The following is a 10,575-nucleotide window of genomic DNA, read 5'->3' as shown; positions in this document are numbered from 1 at the left end:
AATATCTCCCCCACAGAAATAAGTTTATCAGATGTCAGGTTTGGTTAGTGCCTAAGTGCTGAATATCTATGGAAGGATCCAACTGTTATGATTATTGTCAATATGTACTTATAGCCATTGAGAAACTCATAAGAATAACTTGCTATGCATGATAATAGCAATAGAAAATATCAAAAAATGATAGCAAGAAATAGGATATTTAACTTTAAATTGCCCAGCAGCCCAGATTACTGAGGAAACTAGGATGATATTCCTGAAGGGCTTAAAGAAATCAGGCTAAAGGAGTTTAGAATTTCAACAAAAATGTACACCTACAATATAGGTCTAGCTACTCATGTTATCAGCTGCTTCACTGCCATACATTTAGTCCATTAAATAGCATATTGGGAAACTTTCTACTGAAACATGATTTAATTTTTTGCCTATATTGAGTTATTTGGAAAAAAACCTTTTACATAAGGCAAATAAATTCTTTTTACAAATTCTAGTGCAACATGTCAAAGAAAAATCATTAGCTAACTATTCCATTTGTTCATAGTACTTAGGGCAATATTTAGTAACTTGACCCTGGCAAGCTTTCAGCAATTAGTACATTTTCTTATTGCATAATTATGAGAGATGGGGCGGGTTGTTTATTTTGGTTTAAAAACTACTGTATAGAAAACCTGCAGGTCCTTAAAGCAGAGAGAGATCCTGAGCAAAGATGGCATGCACTTGGCAACCCTTGGTTTAAGAGGGAAATATTAAAATAAAGACTTCCAAGTAAGACAGGATATTTACAGACAAGACATATGCTGGCTGACTGGCTATGTTTAGAACAGCAGAAGAGCATTTAGATTTGTTTCCTGTGGAACTCTCTGGGACTGATGAGGTGATGTTTACACAAATGTTTGGATGAAGTCACTGGGATATTTTTACTAGATCCCCAGATATGTTACTAATCTTCTCTCTCTATCCCCTCTCCACCCCATTAGGTCAGTAGGACCATAGCATAGGCATGGTATTATTGCTCCCTGAAATCCTAATGCCTTTTTTTTTTTTTCAAAAAAGTCCTCCCAGTGGCTTTCCTCTCTTCTTACATACCTCCGACAATAACAAAGAAGACTTCTTGCAGTTTTGTTAAATATGCCCACCAGTCTGCAAAGCAGCAAACTATTATTAAATGCATTCTCTTTTACTTAAAAGGTAATTAAGTTTAGGCTTGCCTTGAAGAGACTGTTCCATGATTTCTATCCTTTGCAAATATGCAAACTCTGCTTTTCATTCTATTTCTTCTCTCTTCTCTGCCACTTTTTTTTTTTTTTTTTTTATGTGGTACACGGGCCTCTCACTGTTGTGGCCTCTCCCGTTGCGGAGCACAGGCTCCGGACGCACAGGCTCAGCAGCCATGGCTCATGGGTCCAGCCACTCTGTGGCATGTGGGATCTTCCCGGACCGGGGAACGAACCCGTGTCCCCCACATCGGCAGGCGGACTCTCAACCACTGCGCCACCAGGGAAGCCCTTCTCTGCCACTTTTGTTCAGTCACATCGAATTATCAAAATTTTTGGTGATCCCTGTATCTCTTTCTATTCCTTATCATCAGGATTTACATTCATTGTAAATCTCAGAATGTGAATTTCTCTTGTACCAAAATTCTATATCTGTCACGGCAGAACTACTTGTTTGTATCTAAATTATCAGAGTTTGATTATATTCCCTGTTAACCTCTTCCTGCATCCTTATTCTGCCTCATTATGTCTGCTTCTCTATTTTTTTAATATTATTTAGAATTTTAATTCAGTCTTTCAACAACTTAGCACCTAAATAAATCAGCATACCAAAGAAAACAAAGTGGGGAGAGTGTGGGAGCAGTTTTCTAACCATAGCCACGTCTCTGTGAAGGATGAGAGCAAAGACTCTAGAATAGAGTCCTACTCCAGCCCCATTCAGCAGGATGACCATGAGCAAGTTACTAACCTCAATCTTTTCAGCTGTAAAACGGTAATATTATAATGCCCACTTCATAGGGCTATTGTGAGGATTTAATGAGTTAAATTTATATAGCACAAGTGATATATAAAAAAGTGCTAAAATAAAGTTAACTAATACTGCAATTAAAAGCCATTCACAAAAAGAGTTTTGTTCTCTATATGTACTGTTACCTCGGTCTCATAGATGAACTAGGTAATGCTACATGGTGAAAGGATTTTCTTAAGGGTTCATGGAGACTTCTGGTAGACCCTAAGGTAAAACTAAGCTCTCAGGCCCTCTAACACCCATTATGACAGCCTCCGTAATTTTTATGTAAAATGTCTGTACTCATTAGAAGGAAAGGCTTCCGTGAGCGAGGAGTTGAATTTTAAAATATAACATAAGTCAACTGTAAATTCCTCGCAACCCTATGGAACTCTTTATCTCTGCAGCATTTGACCACTCTCAAGTCTGTGAGCCTCTCTCCTTTGGATTTCCATGACAGCCTTCCTCTTCCCTTTCTGACTTCTCCTCTCAGTGCCCATCATCTTTCTTTGTCAGTCCCTCATATATTGGCCGTTTTCTGGGTGCCATCCACTGTTTACTTCTCTTCTAATTCTATACACTTTAATTGAATAACCTCAATTACACCCTTGACTTCAACTACCTGTATTTCCAACTGAATACTGGGCTTCTTCATTTCTCCCACATTCAGCTCAAACCAAACATGCGTAAAGCTGTTCCTCCTCCTGTGCCCCCGCCTTTGGGAAGAGCATGGCTTTGCACCTAGTTTCTCAAATCACTGGGATTCACCATCGTCTCCTCTCTCTTCTTCACCCAATTAGATGCCAAATCCTCTAGCATCTACCCCTGTGGTAAGTCTGGTTTCCATATCCTTCTTTCTATACCTGTCATCATTCATTATTTCAGCTTTCATTAATTTTCATTTCTTATGTGATTAGTGTGACCACCGTTCCTCCAGTTTCATCACTTGCCATTTCCCACCGTCAAGTGTGATAAACTACCTGCAGTTCTGTGAACCCCCATTCTCTATTATTCCCTGACTTTCTACATACTGCTCCTTCTATCCTGAGATACCTTCTTCTCACCCCTCTGTAGGACTCAGTTTAGGATTAACCTCTCAGTGGCTTTTATTGACTCTCCCTCTGCCATACAGTGTAGGTTTGGCATGCTGCCGCAGGACTCCCACAGAACATGAATTCCCTCTCAATGGCAACAGAATGCCTCCTGGCTTCTGGCAGAAGATGTAGTTTAAAATCATCTGCTCACCAAATCTTCGAAAATAAGCTCATTTGTTAAAAAAAAGAAAAATGGTGGAGAACTGACCAGAGAATCTACATCTCACTCATTCCTCTAGACTACCAGCCAGTGTGTATGTACACAAACATACACAAATGAACATATCTGTAAATAGTTGTATATGCATATAAAATATCTGGAAGTATATAATCAAATCACAAACAATGGCTAGCACGGGGAGTAAGGACAGGGAAGAAGTAAGAGACTAACTTTTTACGCTGCTTAGATACTTTTATATGTTTTTTAAACAATAAACATAAATTACTTTTCTAATAAAGATCTTTAAATACAGTTATAAAAATAATATAGCAAGAACTATTACAGAGATTAATTACTAGGAAAGTTAGAAGAAAAATTGGAAAGGATCAGGAGTCACTTTTTTGATTGATTGTAAAATAACATAAAAATTCTTTTTTAAACCTTTAAGAAGATGACGATTGTGTTTCATTTTATAAAGGCCACAAAAATGATATTCACAAGAAAATCTGAATCAGAGGCTTAGTAGTTAAGCTTTGCCTTCTAGAGATCAGAGCAGTGATTTAGTAAGGAAATCATGCTTTCAGTGCCCAGTAAGCAAAACCACATTCTGCTTGCCTTTCAAACATCTCTGCAATCAACTCAACCCACTTACTGCCATTCATCTACCTCAGGAACAAAAGATTTCATTTTACATATTGGCAAACCACCCCAGATTGTTGTTCCTCTAAAGTTTCCATATGTGAAGTTACAACCAATAAGAACCAGGCCAAGCAGGGGCAGATTCAAATGGCTTGAGCAAAACAGTATTATTCAGTAGTAGACTGGTGACACTCACCTTTCCTGTGGATAGAGACACAGTCCTATGACAAGGACAACTTTTAAAATCACCAGTAGAAGAACAGCTCACTACTAAACATTACATACAAGATTAAAGAAACTGACTCTATAGTTTCTCAAGGGAAAGAAATATTCTTGCCTCTTCTTTTTCTTTAAAGCATCCCAATGGTACACATTAAATTCAGGTGCTTACCACTATACTAGGCCTTGCACAAAAGTCAACAGGTATCTGTTGAAATAATTTTTTAAATTTTCTCAAATATTCATTCAAAGGAATACATTAAGCAAACGTTTAGAAAATGAGAAGGATTTTATTGTATGCAGAATGGCTTATAGATATGTTTTTTCTTAACCTGGGTGATCTTCACACAGTCAGGTATACGTATAGAACCCTCCAGAAAAGTGGGGTTGCCTTGCAGTTATAACTCGTAAGGGCTCAACCATTGGCACTCCTAGAATGAGCTCGGTTCCATGATGAGAAGGCAGGTAGAGCCAATGTGAGATTATTAACAAGGCTTATTCTGTTAAGGATCAGGACGCATGCTCAAAGCAAGCACAGCCCTTTCCAATCTGTCACTTAGCTGTTTGTGTTAAAGAAGTCTCATGATCAGAGTCTTATCTCCATTCATGTCATGGATCCAAAGTTACTCAAAATGTATAGTCAGAAACACAGCAAACAAGACAAGCAGATATTCGTCCTTGGGCTTCGTATTTTTCCCTGCCATTATTAGTCAAGTGTATCACTCACGGTGAAGGTCTCACTGTAGAGAGATGACTCCAGGGCAACCATCAGCATTGTGTAATCAATCAGTGCAGAGACGGAGAGTCTTAATTTCTGAGGGATTCTGAGTCATGGTCAATCTTGCCAGGTTTATTTCTAAGCAAGAATGTTTGCATTTGAAAAAAAACAAAGGGTCCTATGAACTTTTAATAATGGGATGAAGTTTAAGAGCAGCTGGAAAGGATCGTTTTAAAATTTATTTTTCTGCAGCCAATTAGGCAAATGTGTTGTAAATCTGATTTTGGAAATGAATTAAGTGACTACTGTGTTTTAATACCAAAATACTGTAGTGGAATCACAGTAGACCTTAGCAAGGTGTGACCCACTACAATAATCATAGCAAACTAAGTAGCAGTTAAAAGCACCAGATTAGACATATACATAGCAACATGGATGACTCTTAAAAACACAGTACTTAATGAAAAAGAAAGAAAAGAAGCATTACATAACACGATAGTATCCATGCATACAATATACAACAAATTAAAAGATACACATTAAAGACATTCGTATGGCTGCCTGGCAGGTGGAGGGAGGAAATAGAACAGGAGAGGAATATGGAGATAAAGGGACTAAACAAACAAATGAAAGAGAAGTCTTGCATAGACCAGTGACGATAATGTACCATCAACTATAATTAACTCAACTCTGCCACTGAGGTGCAAACTGGCATGAGGGGTGGAGGGCGGAGAGAACAGGCCTCATGAAAATATAGTCTAACATGTTAATTCTCATCCTTACTATCTGAAATTATAAATCCAGGGGCCATACCATTCTTTTTTTTTAATTTAATGAACAAATCAAAATTATTTTCAAAGAGGAGTACAATAAATACTTGATTATGAGGATGGTGCCAGTATATTCTTCTTCTTACGCACTGTAAGATGTCTTCCACGTACATCCCATTTTAACCTTATTCAGTTCACACTGTAGAGAAAACCCAAAAATTCTGAAGAAGAATCAAACTTACCTTCAAAGGCTTCATTTATGACTCCGCTGGGGTTTGTTTCTCCTCTGCATTGAGAAATACTATTTAAGGAAAAATTTCTGAATAACTGAAGCTGTTCTTGAATTTTATGGAAAGTAGGTCTTTGGTCAGGTTCTTGAGCCCAGCACTGGGCCATTAAATTCCACCTGGATATGTGGGTAAGGACACGAAGTAAATAGTGATTGGATATGACTAGGTACCCATTACTGATAACCCAGGTAAGTTCATTTCAGAAGGAAAAGAATTTGAGGTATTGCCAGTTTTCCATAATTAATATAACTGAACCAGAACAAAAGCTTTTGTTTCTTATATAATAGTGGCTGGCAGTATAACTACGTTTATTAGAAAACATCTTCCTTCTGAAAAGCTGACATTCAACAGTTATTAATCTAAATAAATAGATAGTAAATAGATGGTTGGAAAATGTTTACTGAACCCATTAGGAAACTAACAGCTATAAAAATTACTGAAGAAGCTGAGATTAAATTTTACATTCATACACTGATATCTGAAACAAAATCTAAGATTTACTCCAAGCCACACAGATATTTAGTGGCAGAACCAGGGGTAGAAATCAGATCCAATTCTAATGTTTTTACTCTTCCTTACACTGCCAGGTTCATTAAGAGACTCAGTTCTCCTAGACATAGATAGCTGGTTGAACATTCTCTTTTCCTTAATGGTTGTCTAAGAAATGTCTGTGCAGAACTCTTGACTAATGTTCATTCATTCATTCAGCAGATCTGTTGGACACTTACTATATATGAGCAGTATATCAAGAGCAAGAGATGTGGCAGTGTCACTCCTGTCCTCATACGATATATATAGCAAACGTAAGAGGGAGACAAAATTTATCCACTACAACTCATAGGAGCAGGGGGAAAATGTAGCTCTTTTATAGTTCTCTAACTAATTCTCAAAGCCCCACCTAGTAGAAGAAAATTAGTACAATGCCATTTATAACCTAGCCCATTCCAATATTTTAAACCACCCTTTTTAGGTAATCCTCAGTCTTTTATGGATAATAACTCAGTCTCTCTTATCTTTAGGCTATTCCTACTCCCTCTGTCTTCCTCTCCAAGGTGGCATCAGGATTTATGTTGGGTGAAAGTCTTTTGTGAGTTGTACTGGCACAGTGAAGGATCCTTTGGACCCCACTGTGCCCTCCTTCTCTAGTCTCAGAATGGAATGATGAGGAATTCCATAAGGAGTGACTGGTCTGGTCCATCCTGCAGGCATCGGCTGCTCTCTGCAGTCTATGATCCCTTTAACCTGTTCTTTTGGCCCTTCTCCCTGAACTGGCCCCCCCTTTTCTCTCTCTAGCTGCAGGCCTCTGAGACGGCATCATGTCCCATATCTGCTGACAAGGCCCAGGAAATCCCTTCCTGTTTCTGCTGCATGCCCGAAGATGCTCCTCGGCTGAATCTCCAGCCTTCAACAAAATGTTCACTCTACACAGGAAACAAAGGAGGCTTAGAAGGGCAAGCTACATGTTCCCTGTCTGGACATGCCATCCTACCCTGTTCATGATGCTGGGTGTCCATGTCAATGTGGGGGATCCCCTGCTCAGTGATCTCCTTGCCATCCTGCCAAATTGGGAGGAGTGGGCAGTTGCTCCCTGTGCTTAGTGTCACCCGCACCTAATCTATCTGAGGCCTACAGAGGTTTCGAGACCTAAATATCCAACATCTTCATCCTCCTACCTCTGTCTGTTAAGGTCTCTTCTTCCTACACTTGCCCGGGGCTTAGAAGGAGTTGAGTTTCTCTTCAATTCCTCTTTTTTTATTAGACTATCCTTATATAGAATTATAGGTTTAGTTGCTCACACCTGGCATTTAGCAAGCTAACAAGGAGTTAAAGGAGTCTGTTGGGTGGGCTAAAAGGTTCGTTTGTTTTTCTCCGTAAGGTGGCTCTAGTAGCACTTAGTTGTCTTTAACTTCATTCAAAACAATTTTGTTAGATTGTATGTGACAGCTGTCACGTCAGCGCGCATTATAAAAAGACTTATCAAAATTGGTGTAGCCATTTCAATATTGAAGGTGGAAGGAAAAAAAGCAACATTTTCAGCATATTATGCGTTATTATTTCAAGAAAGGTAAAAATGCAACCGAAACGCAAAAAAAGACTTGTGCAATGTATGAAGAAGGTGCTGTGACTGATCGAATGTGTCCAAAGTGCTTTGTGAAGTTTCATGCTGGAGATTTCTCGCTGGAGGATGCTTCCAGGGTCGGGTAGACCAGTTGAAGTTGATAGTTATCGAATCGAGACATTAATTGAGAATAGTCGACGTTATACCACACGGGAGATAGCTGACATACTCAAAATGTCCAAATCAAGTGCTGAAAATCATTTGCCACAGCTTGGTTATGTTAATCGCTTTTATGTTTGGGTTCCACGTAAGTTAAGAAAGAAAAACCTTCTTGAGGGTGTTTCCTCATGCGATTCTCTCCTTAAACGTAACAAAAACATTCCGGTTTTAAAACAAATTGTGATGGGTGATGAAAAGTGGATACTGTACAATAACGTGGAATGGAAGAGATCGTGGGGCAAGCGAAATAAACCACCACCAACCACACCAAAGGCCGGTCTTCAAAGAAGGTTATGTATATATGGTGGGATTGGAAGGGAATCCTGTATTAAGAACTCCTTCCGGAAAACCAAACGATTAATTCCAACAAGTACTGCTACCAGTTAGACCAGCTTGAAAGCAGCACTCGACGAAAAGCGTCCAGAATTAGTCAACAGAAAATGCATAATCTTCCATCAGGTTAACGAAAGAGCGCATGTTTCTTTGATGACCAGGCAAAAACTGTTACAGCTTGGCTGGGAAGTTCTGATTCATCTGCTGTATTCACCAGACATTGTGCCTTCAGATTTCCATTTATTTTGGTCTTTACAAAATTCTCTTAATGGAAAATATTTCAATTCCCTGGAAGACTGTAAAAGACACCTGGAACAGTTCTTTGCTCAAAAAGATAAGTTTTGGGAAGATGGAATTATTAAGTTGCCTGAAAAATGGCAGAAGGTAGTGGAATAAGAGGGTGAATACAGTGTTCAATAAAGTTCTTGGTAAAAATGAAAAATGTGTCTGTTATTTTTACTTAAAAATCAAAGACACTTTTTAGCCAGCCCAACAGATAACCCTCTCTCTCCTCCAAGCTTCATTTCCAAGTCTACTGACTCACTAAAAAGGTCAAGTACCTGTTCTCTTTTTTACTTTCTGGATCTAGAAGGCCGATTGGGGGCAGAGAGAGAAAGACTGCTAAAGAAACATAAACTGGGAAGTATTTAAAAATATTAGTACTACCATATCAACAGATAAATATACAATTACAGATTATAAGTTCTAAAAAAAAGTACTAAAGAAAACAGATGTGAGCTCTAATAAGAGATGGAACATTTTTGGCAAATTGCTTATAGAAGGACCCTCTGCAGAGGCGATGTTTAAGCCAATGAACTCTGTAGGAAAATAAGATGCTAGTCATGGGGACTGGGTGGGGAGTCAGGGAACACACTAGAAGAGGCAAAAGCATGTGTAAATTCCTAAATTGGGAAAGAGCTTGGCACATTTTAGAATATGAAGGAAAGCCAGTGTGGCTGTAGAGCAGTCATTGAGGGGGAGAGTATAAAAGATGAGGTCAGAGAGGTGAGGATCACACAGATCAAGGGCCAGGCTAGGTGCTGGATTTTATGGCAGTGCAATGGAAGCTGTCCAAGGTTTTTAAGTGGGCATGACCTTTACATCTTTAAAGGATGACTCTAGTTGATATATGTGGAGAATTGATGGTAGAGGGGCAAGTTGGAAGCAAGGAAGTTGTGTTTTTTTTTAACATCTTTATTGGGGTATAATTGCTTTACAATGGTGTGTTAGTTGCTACTGTATAACAAAGTGCATCAGCTATACAGATACACATATCCCCACATCTCTTCCCTCTTGCGTCTCCCTTCCACCCTCCCTATCCCACCCCTCTAGGTGGTCACAAAGCACTGAGCTGATCTCTGTGTGCTATATGGCTGCTTCCCACTAGCTATCTATTTCACATTTGGTAGTGAATATACGTCCAGTAAGCTGGGACGAAGCGAAGGAAGTTATTGAAGACTAGGTGAGAGATAATGGTGTTAGACTAAGACAATGACAGTGGAGCGGGAGTAAGAAAATATTCAATTGCTAGGTGACAATGACGCAGAAATCATCATAGGCATTGTATTTAAAATAGCTGTATCTGTATATGGCATGCAGACTCCACTTCCATCTCTTTCATTCTTGCAAGCACCTCAGGTCAGAGTTAATACTCAATATCAGAGTATCATGGAGAAACCTAATATTGGTCTGTTTTTCAGTATTGATCTGATGACTTTTCATATATATTACAAGGAATTTACATTCTGGATATGGAGTGCCAAACTTGGCTTTATTTTTTAAAGATTAGAATCATCGCTAAGAACCTAATCTTTTACATATTTCTTTATAATCTGTGACATTTAGAAACAGGGATGACAGAGAACTCAGTGAAAGACAATTCGACTCTGAAATAACATCATGTAACTGATATTCGATCATGGAGTTTAAACCAGTAGTTAAAGTAGAATCTTGATGGGAATCTTAGGGTTGTCCTAAGAGGTGAGAGGAGAAAGTGAAGTGTAACTTGCCACAGGGAGCCTATCCCTTCTAAAAAGAAAGTTGCGATTCTGAGATACTGCCAGAGGATACATTGAA

The 10,575-nt window shown here is 38.8% G+C and overlaps 2 protein-coding genes across 3 annotated transcripts in view; one reads left to right on the top strand and one right to left on the bottom strand.

Moving 5' to 3' along the window:
- DCBLD1 (discoidin, CUB and LCCL domain containing 1) overlaps positions 1-10,575 on the top strand; it is a 246,495-nt gene that overhangs the window by 18,684 nt on the left and 217,236 nt on the right. The window lies entirely within an intron of this gene.
- Positions 1-10,575, bottom strand: part of ROS1 (ROS proto-oncogene 1, receptor tyrosine kinase) — a 90,373-nt gene that overhangs the window by 4,303 nt on the left and 75,495 nt on the right. The window contains 1 exon segment of the mRNA XM_067702895.1: positions 5,841-6,004. Coding sequence (XP_067558996.1) covers positions 5,841-6,004 — 164 coding nt within the window.

The sequence above is a fragment of the Pseudorca crassidens genome, chromosome 13 (genome assembly GCF_039906515.1).
Source record: "Pseudorca crassidens isolate mPseCra1 chromosome 13, mPseCra1.hap1, whole genome shotgun sequence".
Taxonomy (NCBI): domain Eukaryota; kingdom Metazoa; phylum Chordata; class Mammalia; order Artiodactyla; family Delphinidae; genus Pseudorca; species Pseudorca crassidens.
This window is presented reverse-complemented; position numbering and strand designations above follow the sequence as displayed.